Source organism: Opisthorchis viverrini, assembly GCF_000715545.1.
Source record: "Opisthorchis viverrini unplaced genomic scaffold opera_v5_6, whole genome shotgun sequence".
Lineage (NCBI taxonomy): Eukaryota > Metazoa > Platyhelminthes > Trematoda > Opisthorchiida > Opisthorchiidae > Opisthorchis > Opisthorchis viverrini.
Window position 1 is genome coordinate 2,539,516 of NW_008751662.1, and position 21,825 is coordinate 2,561,340.

The 21,825-nt window shown below is 42.9% G+C and overlaps 1 protein-coding gene across 1 annotated transcript in view; it reads right to left on the minus strand.

Moving 5' to 3' along the window:
* The window catches only part of T265_00638 (hypothetical protein), a gene marked incomplete at both ends in the record, with an annotated part of 26,286 nt that extends 5,135 nt beyond the window's left edge, over positions 1-21,151 (minus strand). The window contains 4 exons of the mRNA XM_009164466.1: positions 1,857-2,073; positions 4,575-4,758; positions 9,620-9,859; positions 20,982-21,151. Of these exons, the coding sequence (XP_009162730.1) occupies positions 1,857-2,073; positions 4,575-4,758; positions 9,620-9,859; positions 20,982-21,151 (811 nt within the window). The remainder of the gene's footprint in view (positions 1-1,856; positions 2,074-4,574; positions 4,759-9,619; positions 9,860-20,981) is intronic.
* Between the last annotated feature and the right edge of the window lie 674 nt (positions 21,152-21,825).

Below are 21,825 nucleotides of genomic sequence, written 5' to 3' on the forward strand. Positions count from 1 at the left end.
CAAACGTTTCATCACCAAACGAGGTGACGTCATCAGTGCGTTGTTAGAGAGCATGTTGGTGCGTAGTGATGGGTTGGTGATTGTGCGTTGAGTAGTGTTGCGTGCGTGTTAATATACGTGTTGTTGTCCGGGCCTGACATTAGACCACGATTAGTTGTTCGGTCGTGAGGTTCCATCGGTTGCTCTGCTATCCTGTGTCCTGGTTCGTCACTCTCCACGTGTCCCTGATCATGACATCCCCTGCCCTGGTACTTTGGTTGATGCTTGAGTAGCCTCTGTTCTTGACCCTTCCGAGTTCCGGCTTGTGACGTTTATTGTTCTGACTCCAAGGCGTTCCTTGTTTGTTTGTTCGTGAATCCGATATTCGGTTCTCCTTGAGTATTTCGGTCGCGATTTTGGTCCCTTGCATGTAGTGGTGTGTAAATTGGATTAAGTCCAATGCATCAGTTGATCGAGTCCGCCATGGAGTACCATGATCCCAGAAATTACATTCCATGTTTCGTGTCTCCGTGCGCCCAAATATTTGCGTTTTCCAGATGCAGTTTGTAGCCTTCGTGGTCTTTGTGTATGGCTATCGGGGATAAGGGGTCAAACTTCTAACGGTGCGTTTGGTTTCTTTGTTCGTGTGCGTAACTTCCTCGCGGTATGGTCCCACTCAACATAGCAACCGATGGAACCTCCCGACCGAACACTAATCGTCAATCGAACGTCAGCCCCGGACGGGGTCGATCGATTGGTGATGAAACGTTTGCAATCAGCAGCTTAGCGAACAAACCAAAGACCCTTGCGCTGCCTGAGCTACCAACATTTTCCTCTGTAGGCTAGTATCAGCTTTTGGATATGCCTGCCACACTGTACTGCACCGATGGACCATCGAGAACAATAGGGAAACGCCGAACGCTGTTTCGTTGAGAAGCATGCATGTCAAACTTTGTGCATTGTACTCGCCGTAAGAACTGAGATCCGAGACGAAAGCGGTTCTAAGACAACCATGACGATCAATGGTGACCCATCATGGTTGAACAGTTGAGTCGCAACTACAAGACAAACGTAGTCTAGTGGCCTGCACCATCTACGAGACGTACAAGATGCATCCACCTAAGGTTGGCTAGCCGTTAGACAGTTTGGTCGGTACATTCGTGGTCACCTCTAGCATCGATGTGGATGTAACACCTGGGTTGTCCAGTGTCTTGAGGCAAGTCGTTCGTGCATACACGTATAAAACAAAAATAGATCCAAAAATACAGCACAGTTTAATAAAGTAGGACCTAGTACAACTCAGTACAGTGGAATATAGTGCAATACCACAAGTTGAATATGGGAGAACAGTGAAAACAAACAAAGTAGGCGGAAACTCAGATAAGAGTCAATCACTTGCAAAACTTGAAGTCTCTTATTGGCCTCGGCGGTGGTAATGACCCGGAGAACAACAAGGACCCTATATCAGCCTAGAGTAGACGCATGTCATGGACAACAGACAGCAACTGACGGCTCACGAAGCTTTTACGACCATCATAAGAATTTATACTGCGTGAAAAAAATCGAACTGTTTTCCACATTTGGGTTATGCAAAGCATATGTGCTCAGAATAACTTTGCAAACATCACATTTAGTCTGACCTACTTAAATTACTCTGTTCTGCAATTCTGACCAGAATGAGTAATATTCAGTACGTACCAGGCCAGAATTCTTTTCACGTGACCTCCAATTGTTTCGCTTGCATTGGCTTTTGCGCCTGGCTACAACACTGTTCTCAGCCCGGCTTTCTCTCAGCCTCAAACTTTTAAAAAGTGTGAAACAAAACAAAATATTTCCCTTCGATCACACTGTGACGGAGGCTAACGTGTGGAACTTACCAGCAATATCGAGAATCGATATTTCCCCAAAAACCGAACCTTCACCAAGGGTGACAAAAACCGTCTTCCCGTCTTCTGAAACCACACTCAGTTTGCCACGCTTGACAATGTACATTTCTTTTCCAATATCACCTTTACGACATATGTAGTCACCTGGAGAGAAGACTTGCAATTTGAGCTTCAGCACTAACTCCACCAGTAGACCGGGATCGCAATCCTTTTGGTGAAAAATGATGAAGCGGTTGTTAGATTTGTGGCCAATTTTGGGAAGGTAAATACCTGTGTACTTTAACTTAATTCCCAGTATACGGGTGGCATCATCAAAATGTGTTCGATACGACGTTGTAACTCATCCGTTTGTCGGAAAAATGCTTGAATAATCAAAAGTGGATTCCAGAAAACATGGCAAGTTTGTAGCATGAGCTGAGATGTTTCGTTCTCAGAAATGTTTTGTGAACATACGCCCAAATAGACAAAAACTACAAGACACGGCCGAATCCTACCGGATACAACAAAATTCATGTGTATAAAAAAGAGGTTTATTGATTTTTAAAGCAAAATACCTTTGCAAAGCAAAGGTATTTGGATGGTTGATATATGGACAGCTTTAAGTGCGTCATATGACTGTGTTCTTTTAAAAACCCTGATAATTTCAAGGACTATTAGTCTTTGAGAGGTTTCCTCACCCATCTGGAGTCTTTAAAAAGTAGAACGCTGTTGTCCGTATTTTACTCATCACCGGGGGAATGATCTATCCACGTGTACATCACTCATTGCTCCCATCAGCCGACTGGGTCGATGGATACCTCATTCGCTCCATCGTATGCCAGTTAACCTCGTCTGTCTGACCCGGACTAGGATTTCATTAGAAATATTGAAAAATTGGCTCTGGAATCAGTAAATCTAACCTCATTCCTTACTTGCGTCACACTCGGGCGCAAAGAAATACCTGAAATTGCGGTTTTATTGGATGGACACCAGATAACCATTCGTAGGCCAGCGGGCGGTGTCATAAATTACAATTGTACGCCTACCACACCAAGCCTGGTTTTAGTTAAAGCTCCTGATTGCATTCTCTCCCACCCTCTGTCTGAGACTTGGTTATCTGTATCGATAAATCAGTTTTTCCATTCGAACAGCTAGGTGTATGACTGGTTTTTTATTCCAACTTAAACTGCTAACCAAGCGGTTAAATGATCGGCTGCTCCAGCATAGTGAGACGCATTACTGGCTACAGCTACCAAGAGGTTCTCTCAGATTCTCAGGTGCAGCCAACTTTTAATCAGTTTCCTTTTCTCCGCATGTGTTGGTAGTAACTAATGATAGTGTAAGATGTTGGAAGTTTCACTTGAGATTTCATCCAGTACATGAAGCCAGCCCATGTTGAAAAGCTAAGCGTCTCATCAAACTTCTGAAGAGTTTAAACCCAAAACCTCCCGGCTAGTAGGCTTAACACTTAGCCAAACGGTGAACAGTTAGCTGCCACAAGCGGCTGATTAACTTGCACTTCAGATAGCATATCGTGCCGGCCACTCTTCAATCACGCAATCCACATCACGTGGTCACGTGCTGAGTAGCTTCTCGAGTGATGACTGCTCAAATGGAAGCTTCAATAATCTTTTGAATTCGTTGATCCTCTGAGCTACTTATTTGGGAATGTTGGCGATTCCTCCCATTAATATGACCCTAGAATGGCTAGCGCGTTGTTTAGGTTTTGAGCAGCAGGTAGGTGTTTAATTTCCATAAAAGTTGATTAAAGTACACTTAGGAAATCGAACTCTGTGCTTATTTTTCGGTGTGTTAACCGCCTACATGAAAATCGAAATATATTTTTATTTAACTGGTAGTTAGTCGTTAAAATTACCCGCGGAATGACTACTCGGGGGCACCTGCCTGAGACGAACTGAATCGGTTTACAGCAAGATTTGATCATACCCCATAGCCATCCTTCAGAATGCTGACTTTAGGTGAAGATCCTCGAAATTATGTATCAAATGAACGTAGGGTTGGTCGCATTAGAACCTGCAATGGACATGGGAATGCTATGGTGAAAAATGTACTGGATGAATTGAAAAAGCGACGATGCGATGACAATTGTTTAGGTACTATCCTACCCAGAAATAATCAGTAAAATGCCCACGGGGAAGAACTACACAACTTTTGTATCTTCGTCATCGAACCATTCCTTCCTGGATCACGTGTCATGAGCTAGGTGCTAGAAGGGTGGTTTATGTCACAGCCTGTTTGACCATAATTCATGCACGCCGCTACCCTGCCTGTCTTGGTCGAATAGTGTGTGGTATTCAACTGCTAATCGGAAGGCAGCAAGTTCGATTCAACCTAGACACCCGTCGCATGCGCAATGCTTATGATCCATCCCCAAGGGTAAACAATTTTGCACCACGAACTGACGTCGCTGACAGGATGAGATCCTAGTGGGACCATTTTGGTTGCGCTTCGACAGAAAGCTTTCTAACGGTCCAAGAGATGTTGGTCTTTGCTCAAGTCAAATCTGTCTCAAAAGATACAATCGACCACCTGAAGGTTTTGCACGAGGCATCTAATCGGCCGTATTTCTTGTTTAAGTTACCGAATTCAGTAAAAAAAAACAACAGATTGCACGAATGAACCAGCGAAAGCAAATCAATAAATGCTCATACATTGTAACAGTAAAAAAATCTGAAAACAGAACAGTCTCAAGGACAACTTGGTCCTTACCTTAAAAATGCTCACGCGTTGCAACGTATCAAAGTGCACGTGAATAGCAATCTCTGCCTTCAGCTTGTCTGGTAATGCATTCAATGTATCTTCTTCCAAAGACTGTTTGTTTGTCCACAGGTAGTCGAACCAGCGAATAACTCGCATCTCTAGCGCCTTGTTCACCTTACGGAATTCCATATATCTTTAAAAAGAACGTACAGGTAGGTTTATTTTAGCGAAAAAACGACCCCAGAAGCACTACAATCTAATATGTCATTGCGTTATCTCCTGTTTTCATCTTTTAACAAAGTAAGGACTTCAAAGCAGAAGAACATGTCAACATTAGATAGTCACATGAAAACCACTGAAGTTACCCCACGTCAGCCCGCAGGATCATCACCCAGCAAACCTAAAGGTGAAATTATATCTTATCCAAAAACAGCCAAATTCCTAGCAGGCCATTTTTCCAAAATATAAGATGTCCATCATTCTTCCTGGGGCAGCACACTACTTTTAAGATTACTGAAATTCATTTGACCTCTCACAGCCAACTACACCCTTCTTGGGGCTGACTAGGTGCACGCTACTTGAACCCGAATTGGACGCCACTTGTGAAATACACAAACTTGCGTAGCGTTTTGGTTTTAATGGGGAACTCAGCTGATTCCCAGCTGACTCGTTTATGTTTTTCTTGGACTGAACGGAAGGCAACCTCATGTTTCAGCTGGTACGATGTTCGAGAGCTCAAAGTACGTCTTCTCAACATAACAGATCATCACGTACAGTATGTAGTGTTAAAACATAAAGTTGATGGAAACTCAAGAGTCGTGCCTACCTGTTGCAAAAGAAGCCAAACCACTCGTGGGCTTTCAGCAATTTTACAAGTAGCGTCCCTCGCTACTGCGATATCCCGAAAATCGTACCAACTTAAACATCAGACGATCTTTTTGCCACGCACTCAGTTGAAGATATCACAAACGAGAGATTCAGCAAAGATTCAGCTGAGTCATTTGTTAAAATGAGAAGATAAGTGTAATTCGCTTCTGATATTTCTTTGAAATTGCGTATGATCTTGCAGACTTTTTTAAAGTGTTCCAATCTGGTTTTTCGTCATTACTTTTTCTGACCATCTCGCCACGTCGCGAATTTCCAGACTGCCCTGATGAGTCTGGAAGTTTGGGACACAAACCAGTTTATCAAATAACTCAACTTTGTGGTAAAAGGCCACAATCTTGCGAGCACGACTGTATGTGTTGGTATGTTTTTAAATCAATTAACGTGAATCATCCTGGTAGGCAGACTCGCTTCATATCCGTGAACATCGGTGCTCTCATTATGCGACCATTTGCCTCCGTCATCCACCTTCACTTTCCCATCCGTAACATCATTTCCTTGATCCTGAACGGACTTTTGCCAGGATATCTGAGTGGATTGGCAAGAGTAGAGTGACTTCCTTCACAGACGTTAGATTGCATGTGATCAAATGGCTCCGCAGAAGAGCGTGGAATTCGTGACTTAGCGAACAAGAAATGCTTTCTGCGACTGGCTAATATTTCACAGTTTCTAGAACAGACATAAACATGGTGAAATGCAGGATGCACAAGAAGCAGGTCTTCAGGTTGAGAGTATAGAAAGAGTCAGAAACGCTCTGAGTTGGATCAGCACAATTCTAAAATGTGCACGAGTTTCTGTTCATACGGAGGTCAAGTAACTCGTGCGAATGTAGTCAGTTCCTAACCTCATTGTTTGTTTCATTGGATTGATCCTTTTGACACGTTGACCTCTTGACCTCACTACCCGGTCTTTTGTGTATTTTATACTTCATAGCGCTTGTGCTTGTATGATCAATGTATTGGCCAAATGATTAAATTCAGGAAATATATCTCGTTTTCTCTAGGCCCTCTAGCATCTTTGTGGCTCAATTGGAGATTGTAACAAGGAATCACGTTTAACCGTTTGGCTCATTCGAAAGTGCCATCACTCAATTCATCTCGAGGGGTGATCTTGTAAATCTCATGATCAGTAAGTAACGCAATACACACAAACTTCGAAGCTAAAGCCCGTTGTTAAAACACATCTCGGTCCAACCATACCTTGGTCGACAATATTATTCTACCCTTTTTTAGCCGCAAATGATTGTCGTATGCTCATGTTTTAGATATTAAGTCCACGGCTTAGTGCATTTAATAAATGTATGTATGTATGTATGTATGTATGTATGTATGTATGTATGTATGTATGTATGTATGTATGTATGTATGTATGTATGTATGTATGTATGTATGTATGTATGTATGTATGTATGTATGTATGTATGTATGTATGTATGTATGTATGTATGTATGTATGTATGTATGTATGTATGTATGTATGTATGTATGTATGTATGTATGTATGTATGTATGTATGTATGTATGTATGTATGTATGTATGTATGTATGTATGTATGTATGTATGTATGTATGTATGTATGTATGTATGCATGCATAAAAGCTTGTTTCACACCGCGTTGGATTAAAACAGAAGTACTCAAACTAGAAAGCATTCGTTTCCGAAGAGGAATTCGGCATTTCGGAAGGAAAACGGATGGCTCGTTGTGTAGTACTATCAAAACTGTTGTAACGAAGAAACTTTCGAAGTGCCTTTGTCTATTTCCAATCATACTAGAGAGTAAACAGAGTATTATCCCTTCATGGAAAACCTCCATTCAAAAGTTATCTGGAGGCGGGCAAGTTACCAGATCAATTTTTCCTCAGTGAGAATTGTTTCCGCAAGCGAAATTCTATGATGATCGACACGGAACACGTCGCTTTCGTAGAATCACCCCAAAATGGAAACAAGCAATCGGTTTATGGGCAGTTGAGAGCATCGTCTGCCAACCTGACCTCGTTTTGCTTCTTGCATAAGACAAAGTGGGCGGAGGCCTGCTCGCTCAATACAGGTCATCAGTTTGTCACCGGATGTAACTTACGTTTTTTGTCAAGCACTTACTGTGGCAAACGGGGATTATTTAGCGGAACTGTTTGTCTCTTACCAAGAAGATCGCGGTCACATGTTTTGGAAGAAGAGTACAAAGTGCTAGAGATTTGACATACACAACTTTTTGAAGGACTTCCTTTTATGACGTTTAACTCAAAATAAGAAGCGAATTAAGGTTGGATTGCTTTGGATTCAAATTCCACTGCTCAGGAAGCATGGAGATAAGCCTGCAGCTGGTCTGACATGCAAAAGACACCTCATTTATTTAACATGATACACTATCTTTTCGCGGATTAGAGACGATATACTAATCTAAAGATCGTGGTTGAATTTGGATTGAAGTGTAACCTTAACCTGGCTGGAAAGGAATGTATTCTTTGACTTGTTTGAGTTTAGATTAGTTTTGGGCCTAAATTCGAACTCTAAACAATAAAAGTTGTTCTTATCACTCAGTAGTGTTTTCCATAAGAAGCAACAACTCAGTCAACATAATCAGCATACCCAGATCACTTATTTTTACCTAACTGTAAGCCTTAATTCGACAACGTTGACAATAAGGGATTCTGCCATTAATTTGGGATCTTTAATAACCCCAAGATTCAATGGTCCTACCAGAGTTCCTAAATGTCCGGAGGCTCATAACGGACTATTCTGGTTCCTTAGGTTTTATGTTGTGTGGCTCGGTCGCCATGGGATCCTCACGGTTCACCATGCACCGGACTAGCTGTGCATGGCTCACCGCTGTTGTTTTCACTCCAACTTACTCATGAGTAGTCAGCTGCGACGTCAATTTTCGTGCCATTCAGTGTAGTTTTGGTACAGTAATTTCAATCTGCCTCTGTTTTAATGAGCCATTTCGATCCTCATTTTTTGAAGCCCAGAAAAAGGCTGTGTCATCAGGATGAATGTTGGAGGACCTTTACCAGCTGAACGGTTTCGATATGTTTGTACTGTTGGTGAAATTTTGTACTGATAAGCACAGCGAGAAAGTTGTTGTGGCTGTTTGTTGAAAAATCACGTGACTCGAGACATCCTGGGCTAAACCCATGAGTTAAGTTAACATACAACAATTACCAACCGGAGAAAGACGATCTTCGCCAGGATTACGACACTAGAGAAGCAATCATGCTAGATCGAGTCAGTTTAAAGCAATACAAAAAGGTCCACGAATTGCAGAACTAACGGGACACGAAACGGACTACACTCTGAACACAAAGACGCAATTATATTTAACCACGGATAAGGGGACTGATTCTTTTAAGGGCGAATAATCTCAGAACAGTTTACGCCAGATCTGTGGGTATTTTGTTCACAAAGGATTTTCCGTGAGCACTGAGCAAGCATGGTCAGGACAGGTTAGCTTAGTTCCATCACCAGCCATTCAAGAAGTTGGAGCACCACTCGAGATGTTTCCTCAAGAAAATGCGCTGCCATTTCTCGAACATTGTACCAGCTGAAGGCGGCCTTTGTGCAGCACATTCAATTGAAGGATATTACAAACGAGAGATTCAGTCAGAATTTTTGTTCATAGCCACGCCACTCTTGTTTGAACGGCCGTGTTCCTGTTCTGGCATAATTATTCCGGTGAGTCCACACCAAGGCACTGGACTTGATCGTCACAACCAGGACAGTTACTGGATCGTCGTCCAATGAGCCGGGCACACCAATCACATCGCTCGAATGTGAACACGTTCGCCTGTTCGGATATGATAATTTAGATGCGTCCAACTTGCTTTGGTGGAATAGTGATCACACGCTCGCCTCGCATGTCAGATGTCCGGGGTTCAAATCTCGGTACGGATATTCGATATGCACTGCTGATGAGCTCTAATAAAAGCGAAACTCCTGTCCGGTGCCTCCTCTTGGTGTGGGCTCACCGGAATAATTACGCCAGAACAAGAACACGGCCGTTCAAACGAGAGTGGTGTGGCAATGAACAAACATACCTATCCCGCAAAACCCCAAAATTGCAACCAGTCAGAATTCACGTAAGTCTGCGAGCGAGATTAGTTCGCTAAACAGAACTTCTTGGGAGACATCCAAGGAACCAATACCAGTCCGACACTCGCAGCTCGAAAACTTACCGTTTAACGCCATCCATGCGGTTTTGAAATTCCGTTCTGGCTGCATTCATGTTTGTTATCATAGCACCCACATTACCGACAACAGTTGCGAATATCAGCACGCCGGCTAGAAAGTCGATTGTGATGAATATGTATTCGGCATTTTCCACCGGCTTTGGAGTCTCACCAATAGTGGTCAGTATCAGCGTTGACCAGTAAAAACTGTAGACATATTGTGAGAACAAACGATCCCAACGTGCACTATAGTTGTGCGGCAAATCTGAGATTTCCTCGTTAGGTCGTGGTGGATAGACAAAGGAATTCGCGCCCAAACCTGCCAAGTACGAATGAATAGTAGCAAATTTACACAGAGTTCGAGTTTGATAGTTGTGGACCAATACGGAACACGTTGCTAGAAATTTAAACTTTCAGTGGGGCTTGAACAGGATGAATACATATCCATCGCCTTGGCAACCAGAACCACTTTGACCGTGTCTCGTTTTAGGATAAAAGATAAATAAATAAATAAACTTCACACTTGGACACACTTGCGTCAAAAACGCTGATTTGCGGTTTGTGAGAGATTGCCGTGAACGACAGATGGGCTATACCCTGGTAAACTAAGCTTATATGTACGTGATGCACTACTCATAAGGTTGCTGGAAACTTTTCGACAACCAATTCACTTGCGTAGAACCATTATAGACGAGTATCAGCTGAGTTCCAGGTGAGTCTCCGGCAAAACGCAAGTGAGTGTATTTCGCCAGTTTCGTGCACTTTGTGTTCAAGTAGTACATAAGGCTGATGGAAACTCGGGGACTGTGTCTACCTGATGAGCCCCAAGAATGGCGAAACCAGTCGTGGGCTGTCGAAGAGTTTTCGGCGATTTAATGAGTAGTGCATAACGAAGACACATGTTTGGCGATAATTGGAATATGGTACCACCTGAAACACGAGACAGCCTAGTGCAACACATCCAGTTGTTTAGAAACTTTATAAACGAGAGATTCAGCTGGGTTCCAGGTGGGCCTCCCGCAAAAATTTATTGGTTTGCAAAAGAATGTATCTCTTTATCCTTATATACAATTGTGCGTGTCGTATGGACTGAACTATGCAAATCACTAATAAAAAAGCCTGCGTTGCTGTTACAATCAGCAGAGAAGTGAAGCAGTGTTAGCTCGTCTGTATTCATTTTTAAGCTGGGTGTATGGCGCATTAGTGGTTCATTTCAGACTTACGTCAACAAATCTGTCAGAAATAGGATGGGATTCAAGTTAAACTGACCGTCAGGGCGCTCGTGACTAGTGTCAGGGGCGAAATCTGGTTTTCACGTGGGACTGTCCAGATTTTTGCACATAGCTTTTGTACGGACTTTATCAAGAAACCTAAATATGTTGAGGGTCCAGCACCGAACGACGTGATTTACTAAATCGTTCTATGTTTTCTTCCTTTTTCAAGTAGATCTTCTCCCATCTGGGGGCTTCCAAGCCCTTCAGCTGTCAATAAATTGTTCGACTGAAGGTAAAAACTGGACTCTACCGTGTTGTATGAGCATCATTTTTCAATTGTAGTGCTTACGTTTTTGCGCGCATAGTAAAGTTGGCAAATATAACCACGAATTTGTCACGTGAGTGGGAGCATCTACTAGGTAGCGAAGACTGAAATGGTCAGAAATTTGGAGACGAGGTTTCGGCAAAAATTCAGCATGAGATGCATGTTCGGATCACCCCCACTATTTGCTTCATTTACGGAGCGATTTTGTTGGCTCTACTTTAGTGGCTGTAGCCACTTAATATGATAACGTTTGGGGGCTGCGAAATTCTCCGAAATTGCATTTACACACAAATCTATGGACAGTCTTCCTCCTGTCCTGATGAGTCCAAATCACATAGAAGAAGCAATGGACCCGACTTTTACTCTTATTAGATTTTATCAGAAGCGCTTATAGTTGATTTGAATTCCGGTCACCTGACATGCGAGGCGAGTCTGTTACCCTTACTATGTTATCGTGAGATTCAGCCAATGGGTGAACAGTTTACAGGATTGGCGCACGGCGCAACACATTTATTGAGCGACTTTGGTGAAAACGAAGTGAGTGAACGCGCTAGCGTCAACTGGCCGGTAAAACCAGTCATGGGTGTTAAGTTCCATCTTGTTTGCACTTAAAATTAGTGAAGACAACTTCAAATAAAGGAAACGTTTTTTGGATTCCTGACGATTCGCGTGGTAACAGGTTGCAGGATGGAATTGGAGAAAGCTAGTGTAGTTCTGTTCTTGTCATAGGAATACTGCATGCATCATTTCAGGCAGTTTACTCCACGGGTGAATCACCGCAAAGATAGCTTAAGACGGCTCACTTATGGATGTACACCAAACGCATAGTTCGGAACGTGAACCATAACGGTGCACCCATTTTTGGTCTAATGAAGCGATCTGTTAGAATCACCGCAAAGATAGCTTAAGACGGCCCACTTATGGATGTACACTAAGCGCATAGTTCGGAACGTGAAACATAATGGTGCACCCATTAGTGGTCTGATGAAGCGATCTGTCCTATTGATCGGCTGGGAAGAGTCGGCTTCTACTAATGTATCCGGTAGTCATTATTCATAGAAGGGAACTGTTGCGTAGCGAATATCACCGCCAAACAACTAACTTTTGTCCTTTCTGTTTTCCAACGGGCGCCCTTCTTAGGTACTGCGTTCATATACATTACCTGAGGACCTGAGGACATGTTCGTTAGAGAGGGACGATTAGAGAATCGCCCTTTTCTGTAATGTGACTGCACCGTGGTATTCAAGTGGTATCAAACTGATCTGAATGAAAAAAAACAACCACTGTGTGAGAAGATTCAACGTTACCTGTTGCCTTGCTGAAGCCGAAGTATATGCACGCATTCAAGTGAATAAGTACCATGATGTTCATCGTCAAATTGGAAATACGGAATATGTTTGGACGGTTGGTTCGCGTTTCGGTTCGATCAACAAATTCAAAAAAACGATAGATTTTAAAAAGTCGGTTTAGTCGCACCCAGGCTGCATAGTGGTGTAGAGATGGTACGAGGTAGAGTAGGTCAGTAGGGATAATTGCAAGCATGTCCCAGATGAAATCACGCCGCTTGATGTAAGCTTTGCGCAGCTGCATCACATCGCGTACAAGCAGGCCCTGATCAAGGTAGCCTACACAAATAAAAGAATTAGAAAGATAGTCAGTCGTGGGGAATATTTACATGGGAAACACTATTTCAGAGTGATCGACCAACGATGCTGATCAGATGTACTGTTGATACAGCATGCTAACAGAGTAATGTGAGTAGACTGGTATAGATGAAGAAATTAGATGTATAAACGGCTGTAAACTGCCGTGCAAACAACTTTTTTACACGACATCATTTAGTTGAACGTGGAAAGGATGGAATAATGACAAAAGTCTGCGACTTTTCATTTGGTCTAAGACAGGCAAACATACGTAATCATCATAATTATCGGTATCTTGGTGGAGGGTGATCACATTAGGTATATGACGATTATAATTACAGATAAAACATGTTAAACTCTGCGAAAGGAGCTAGTACGAACGCAAAACGTGAATACAGAGTATTGTCTCTGGATGTTGTCTTTGAAAAACCACTCAGGCTCAGTTGTTCACTGTATGTTGAAATACTGTTAGCTCGGGTGAATTATTGATCCGATAGCTGTACACCTTTTTCTTTGAACTTGGCAGTTAACGTCCAGGTTTTCGCCGCCGAACGGGGAGACAGTTCGTTCACCTCTTGCGTGCACAAATGTGTGAAACTTTCACAATGACCTCATAGAAGTATAGGCTGTACAGTAGTTTAATCAGCAAAAATGTACGGATGGCTCATTTTCAGCAATATACTTCATTGCCTCCAGAATTTGAACCGTGATACTATTTGTTCGGAGGCCAGCCGTCCCTAATAACCGAACATCACATCATTTGGACATCATTTGGACGTGCAGGACACGGACCAAACGAAGGCATGCCCTGATTAGCTAGAATGCCAGCCAATCCGGATCGAGCATCTCTGACTCGACGCTTCTCGCCCCATCACGGAGATTCTAGCACGACCTTGGGGAACACCCCGTGATTACCCTATAAATACAGCTGTAATAATTTTCCTTTTGTCTCCATGAAAGGCTGTGTAGAGCTACCGTGCTTTTTGATATATCATAGTGGGCGGAGCAGGAAGCCAATGGACCGATACAGAGTTGCACTACCGTTCAGCAAGATACAACACCATTCCACCAATGTAGTGCAGAATCCTCGGTCTCGTAACACCCCCTTGGTTTCAGAACAGCTCAAAATATCTTCTTTTTTTCATGTAACAAACTGTAGGCTAATAGGTTGATGAACTGCTGCCATAATTCCTCATTTTTGTATTCCAAAAGGACAGTCCGTAATTCGACCTGGTCAAAAGGGCTGACTCACAAACGGAACGATGGAGCTATGCACATTTTACCACTCGAATTTGATCAGTAATGTGAGGAGATTTCGCCCTGTCGCTGGAGCTAGTCTGTGCGTGAAATCCGAGCAACACTGTGCAGATGTTTTGTTCTTATTGGGAACCACCGGTAGTACAAATCTCACCAAACTCCAAAGGGTTTCGAACACGCGATCTCCAGGCTAGGACTGTGAACACTTAATCATTCGGCCGCAAGTGACCGATGAGCAGTGTGCTTAACTCGCACTTAGGATATGGGGCCACCAATCCTTTAGTCGCAGTCGCAGAGTCTACATGACGTGTCAAGTGCTGACGCGCTTCTTTAGTGGTTTTCTTCGTCTTGTGCATATATTTTTCTTCTGAGCTACTCAGAGATATTAGTAGCATGATATCTTCGACGCATTGTCCTGTCATTTAAGCTGTGGAAGACTGTTCACTTCTTTGTGGTTAGTTCATCCTGCAAGTGAAGCCAATCTATGCTGAAGAGCCGAGAAGCACTGTACAGCTGTTTCATCCTTATTGGGAATCATCAGCAGTGCGCATCTCATGAAACGTCTATTTGAGAAGTCGTTGCTCGAGGAGCCAGTCAGCATGTGGGAGCACGTGATGTGGATCCCGTGATTGAAGGATGAGCGGCGCTATATCCTGTCTAAGTGAGAGTTAATCACGCTGCTGATCAGCCACTCGTGGTCGAACGGCTAAGTGTTCAAACTACTAACCGGGAGGTCTCGGGTTCGAGACTCTTCGGAGTTTCGTGAGATGCGCACAGCTGAAGATTCCCAATAAGGGTGAAACAGCTGTACAGTGCTTCTCGGCTTTTCAGCATAGACTGGCTTCACTTGCAGGATGAACTAACCACAAAAAGCCCAAATCTCCTCACTACCAACTGTTTAATTCTGGTTTCTTGTTTTATTGGGAATGCAAGTTGCCACACCCTTAGAGCAATAAGGACAACTGGCCCTCCCAAGAGGTTATTTTTAAATCGTTTTGACAACGGCCAGTGAATTTCTGACTCTAATACTTGCTTTATCAAGGGCACAACCAATGCGTGATAACGATTTATGATGCGGGTGCATCAGATAAGCCATAATGCCAGAACAAAAATCAAAACCTTAACGTTCTATAAACCCAAGAGTGGAAATTACTCCATCAGATTTGAAAGTTTCGACCATGAGTTGCTCTCTGTAAGCAGTCTATGCAGCATACAAAGGTTCACCCAAAACCTCGGTCGGGATATTCATGTGTGTTAAAGAGCCCATGAGCCTTGCACAGGTATTTCGTCACATGGCGTGAGCCGAAGGACAGACCTAGAAGTGGAATCGAACCACCAGGCCCCTATTACTGGACGGGGTAATTGCCCTCCGTGACGCTCATGAACCCCCTTGTTGGAAGTCACCAACCGTGCACAACCCACGAATGTTTTGGGAGATTCAACTAAGCAATACCCTGGTTAGCCTGTTCCATTGGAATTTTGGAATTTCCTCATAGAAACATTGGGCTGTTAGCAATCTGCTCAGAAATTGAAGCATATCACAATTTGAATGAGCCACCCGGAGCCACTCGTTAGGCTAGCTATCACGTGAGCACATGATATGAATCGTGCGACTAAAAGCGGAGTGGCGTCGTAACTCAAGGATAATACTGTGGGTTTCCAAGAGCTTCACCAAACTTTGCTCCTTGCGTTGGCTTTGACGGCAGTGTCTTCTGAAGTCAGTGCACGAATCTCAAAGGTTCGATCAAAGTTCGCCAATTCGTACCACTCTTGGCACATCACTGGGTAGTAAGGGCCACGTGCATCAGAATAAAGAACGCAATGTATTGCTTGGCTGTGAACAGAGCTATTTGGCTGTTGGTTTCAAAAATTTTGCTGGTTTTGGAGGGCGTAACGAGGTTGTGCAGCAGGTACTTCAGAGCCACGCCGTGGGCTATATATGCCAAGATATCGTCTTCCTTTTCATGTCTACTGTAGCACGGCTCAAAACTACAAGCTGAGAACGTGAGACTTGAAAAAAAGGTGCAAAAAATTTGTAGAAAGATTGTATTCTTCTGCCGCTGTCGGATATAATGTCCCCGTGATTCTCCCAATCCTTGAAGGTGTTTAAAAGGTATGGTTTCCACCAAACTGAACTTCTGGAGTAGTTGGTCGAACCAAATCTAAATAGTCCCTTGTGTGCCCAAAACAACTGTTTCAACCATACCAATACGACGGACGTTCTCCTTTTCTAGTGTTTGATGGAGTTGGCCATCCTTCTCAAGAAGAAGTAGCCCCTTCGAGAACATAGTTGAGTACCATGCGCAGTGTTTGGTCGACGGTAAGTACTTTATCGTAATCTTTTCAAATGGATGAACATTTGGAAACAATACCATGTGCGGTACACATTATCCAAACAGTCCCAGTTAGCACAGTGTACTCTAGAATTTGCCGGACAAAACCTCCTAACAAAGATGTACAGGGTGTTTCATAATAGACGCACAGTTTGATGGATAAGTGAGCTTAGCCAATCAGAGAGAGGGTAACAAAATTTTTTATTATTAGTAGTCACACAAAAGAGGTTTTGTGTGCGAGTGCCGACATTTTTTCTGCTTAAGACAGATCTCAGTGCGCGCATTGAAATTGTGAAACTCTATTATTCCCTTGGTGAAAGCGCACCACTGCTGCACTTCGTGGTTACAAAACCAAACATGGTCTCATCAAAGATCCTTTCGCCGTGTCGACCATTACACGCTTGATTGCGAAATTTGAGTCCACTGGATCTGTAGTGAAGTTTCGTGGCAAAGGGAGAAAGTCTCTGAGTGATTGTACAGAATGCCGTCGAGCAACTTCAGTCCCAGAGCACCATGGCATCTTCGTCAATAACTCAGATGTCTCAGTTGAACGGCATTCCCCACGCCAGCGTGCATCGTATTATGAGACGCCACCTTTATCTCTACCCGTATCATTTCACTTTATTACAAAACATCACGGAAGAAGACAAGGAGCAACGTGTCATGTTCGCTAACTGGCTGCTGAGCAATGGAGAAAACGTTCCCAACATTTTATGGAGCAATGAAGCAAATTTTTCTGTGGATGGCATAATCAACAAGCAAAATTGCGTGATATGGTCCCGTGAAGCTCCTCACGAGTACCTCATCCATAATCTCCACTCCCCTCATCTCCCTGTATGGATGGGATTCTGCTCAAAGTGTCTACTGCGTCCCTTTTTCTTTGATGCCACGGTTTCCGGCGACAGTTACCTCCATATGCTGCAGGCGCATGTTATCCCGCAACTCAAGCAGCACAAGAAGTCATCGACCGTCTTTCAACAAGATGGCACTCCACCCCACCACTCAAACCAAGTGAGAACTTACCTCCGAGAGCAACTTTCTGACAGAAACATTGCTCATGGATTGCCAAACTTTTAGCCAGCAAGGTCACCCAATCTCACACCTCTGGATTATTGGTTTTGGAGAATAATCAAGGCTCGCATATACTATGAAAATAAACCGAAGAATTTCGTGGAGTTAAGAGCAAGAATTGAGGAGGGGTATGCGCGGGTGACACTTGAAGAAGTTAAACATGCTGTCTCACATCTCATACCACCTTCAACTTGTTATAGGAGGAACAGGCGGTTTTTTCAACATCTTTTGTAGTGTCACTTTATTTACAATCAACCTCCATAATGTATGCATGTCCAAATAAAAATAGTAGATGTTTAAATTAACGTTAAATTTTTAACATAATATTATTTTTTGCGTTTATTATGAGAGATTCTGTAGATAGATCGCGAAAATCCCAGCCTTTTATTGCAACTCATCACGTGCAAATGAATAAATGACTCTATTTTTAGAAGTTTTGGACGTTTATTCAATTCACCCCGTGCCTGCTGACCATCCACACTGTTAAAGAATACGAATTAGGCATAAATCTGGGCCTAATCGGCTGTTCACTCATTCGGACGATCTAGCTACTGGATGTATCCATGACTAAAAGTATGAATCTGTTACGAATAAACGTACACGGCTGACACTAACCTGATGAGTTGTAACAAAAACTAATTACTGCTTTTCCGACCACAGCTCAAATATAAACACTTAGGCCCAAGGCCCAGTTAATAACAGAGTTTAGACTTAGTCAACTGTCTTGACCCAATTTCATGAACAACCAATTCATATGAATAATAACTTGCCAGTCCTTGCGCCAACGAATATATCGGCCAGGTAAACTAGGTCGATGACGTAATCGATAGACATCCAAAGGATATGGCACAACTCATGGAACTGCGTGAAGGCGGATCTCATGGGAAGTACGATGGCATTGTAAAGGACTGTGGCAGAGACGACACCGAGCCAGTAGTAGTAACCAGACTTTGAGGTATCGATGACAAGTGTGCGAAGTTGTCTGATGCAAGAGATGGTGAAAAACCAAGGGGTTGATATTCAATGAGAGTTGAATTATTGGCCGAATGAATGGGAAACAGAACCGCGTCGACGTAATACACTACTCATAAGGTTGCTGAAAATTCTTCGATAGCCCACCACCGGTTTCGCCCTTCCTGAGGCTCATCAGGTAAGCATAGTCCCCGAGGTTCCATCAACCTTATACTCTACTTGAAACCAAATTGCACGAAACTAGAGAAATGCACTCATTTGCTTACCAGTTTGGTTTTGACGGGATACCTGGCTGAATCTCTCGTTTATGATGTTTTGAGCAACCTTATGAGTAATGTATTATATCTATACACATGTCGGAGCATCTCGGATATCGTGCCAACTGAAACATAAGGCGGCCTGGTGCAACTTGAAGACACCACAAACGAGAATTCCAGCCGAGTTCCAGGTGAGTTTCACGTCAAAACGAAATTGCTATGTAAATGAGTGTTTTTCGCTAAACAGAACCCTAGTTCAATTCTCGGGAGTTGGCGTAGGGTATGTAGTAAAAAACAGCTGTGACGATTGAGCGAACACTATTTAACCATGAGACAGTATTACTATGCTGACAGATACACATGCGCACAACTTATAAGGACAAAACTCGGTCTATTATCAAGACATCCTCAGAAGACCCGGACTTATCACTGTCGTTAACATCTTAGCGGACCGGCGATTCCCTGTTGGATCGAAACCTACTCATCCGAATGAGGGTAGATCGTCTACAGTGAATTTGTACAGTCCTTCATGTCATGTCTCCTTCACTTAATGCTAATTTTAGTGCGGAATGTGCACGTTCCCGTATGTTATGTTACACAGGTTTTCAAGTTTATCTTTTTTTTGAGGAGTTTTATAGATGTGGAAGCTAACTAGCTGATGCGGTATACTCGGAACTGAGCCTTATCGCTTTAATGCTAATTTTAGTGCGGAATGTACACGTTCCCGTACTCCATCACTTTATGTTACACAGGTTTTCAAGTTTCTCTTTTTTGAGGAGCTTCATAGATGTGGAAGCTAACTAGCTGATGCGATATACTCAGAACTGAGCCTTATCGTATGCCTTCAAGTATACCTAGTAACTCGTACTGAGTGATGGAATATAGATCGTTGGATATGAGAGTTGGACGGCAGTCACTCCAAACGTGACTGGGCGGTATATGTCACTTTTCTGTTACTTTACGTTGGGATAAACACAAATTAAGCGGTGTTGACAGGACAGTCAGCTGAAATTCACCTGATTCTGTCGTTTGTCTAATTCTTCAATTGAATGTGCATCACAAAGGTCGATATTCATTGTGCTGAATCATAGTTCAATGCGACCCATTAAGTCGATGAAGACGTTCTGCATCCTACTACAGGATTTGTCCTTCTTGGAGCTGTCCAGCTAAACGTAATCTTCAAGTTCCTATCAACCTCATAATCTACCTGAACACCAAATTTTATACAGACGGTGAAGTCTACTCACCTGAAGTCTTATAATAGTGACCTCCTGATGACTGATTTGAAGGAAAAACTTTGTTCAAACGAGAGTCAAGTGAGGATGTATTCTAGAAAATCCCGCAAACACCAATGCCTGAAATAATCGTATCTGCCGAATATCACTATTACCACAACTTTTCGATTTTTCATTTTTGTAACCTGTGAGGAGTTCATGAAAGGCTCCGTAGGAGCAATAGCGTTTTCAAGTGTTTGTTTCAGTCGCGCTTCGTCTTTGCCTAAAGTGTAAAGTTTTCTTTGAAATAGAATCCCCGGTGACTTAAAATGGTCTCTGCATGCATGTGATGAGTGTTTTTGACACAAATCAGTGATACCTAAAGCGCCATTCAGCGAAAATGTATGACTATACAGTCGAAAATGAGGTATTTATCGTGCAGGTCCAATTTGTATGGGACGAACTAACGAGAAATTGTTTACGAGTTTGTGGTAATATCACCAGTCGTATCTGCCTGATTTGGACCTCATTCATCTGGATTGTAGAGCGAGAAGTATTTCAATGGTTAAGGCTCAAAAATACTGCTCAGAAGATCCGTAGTTTGAACCCAACCTCCGTATCTTGAATACTTCTATCTAGGCTTCGTCAACCTACAGTATCTCAGCCTTTTTTCATGCTTCCTTCGGGTGCTGGCATGGAAGCTGGGCACCGGAAGGGTGTTACAGCTGAACGATTAATACTATCATTACTATACAAATTGATATAGCAAGTGAAACAGGGATAAAAGCGAAACGATTTGTGCTTTCGTTCAGATTTTCATTTTTGATGGTCATGGTTAACGTACGTCAAGACGGAACTCAAATAGCTTGCTCCTATTTAGAGGACCCTCTCTATCGACCCAGGAGTCACTCAGTACAACCCATTAATGAAATGGGATGAATCAACTCCGTGCTAAACTGGCAAGTTACCTAAATCATCGTAAGAACAAGCTAACAGACGATTTTTGTAAGTCATACGTGTACTGCCCGATGTCCAAATCGGTTTTCATTTCAGTCGTTGCTAGCAGATAAAAACTGACTTACTCGATCAAGTATTTACACGTTACTCTGTTCTTTTTCGGGCAACTTTCGGGAACTTCTTCTTTATTAGGTTTCAAATCATCGTTCGCCACAGGTGTCCCCTCTCCTGTGTTCTCCACATCCAATGGATCGAACTTCACACCGGCACGTTTGCATTTCCAGCATCCTGACATGACCTGTGTGGATGTAGAAAAACATTCCGAAAGAGGCCATCAACTTGCGGATCATTCCGCCGGTAGCTGCATCTTTGAAATTAGAGGCATTCACATTGAAAATAAAAGAAAGAAGGCCTTCGCTGCGGAGTCATTTACTAGGAAATGTCAACTGACCGGTTACAGACCAGTGAACGGGGAAGCAAAACTTTAATTTGCATCTTATTTACAAAAACTGGACACTCATCTTCTCCCGAACGAGTCTTCTTGAACTTTCCTGGAGATTCATTGACTCCACTCATTCGTCGGTCAAATCCAAGCAAATGTTGCAAAGTGGCTCCACGAATTCCGCAACAGATCTTCCTTTCTCAATAGACGCAAAGCGAAATTCTACGAACATCACATACTACTCGCGTGCCCCCCATCAGTAGTATCACCGTTACACACCTTCATCCCTTAAAGCTCGTTCACATGCCACGCTACTGGTTAAAGCTTTAGTAATTCATCACTGCTCACCTATTTGAGGGGATTTTTATCTGGAGAGTTTTGATTCTCTGTAATAAAGCGGATCTCATAAAAACCGAATGCCTACAGATGTATGCCTTGCAAACGGAGACAATTAACGGACTATGGAGTCCTGGAAGCGTGGATGCCCACAAGACATTAAGCTTGTTCCAGTCTTTACCGAGAGCAAG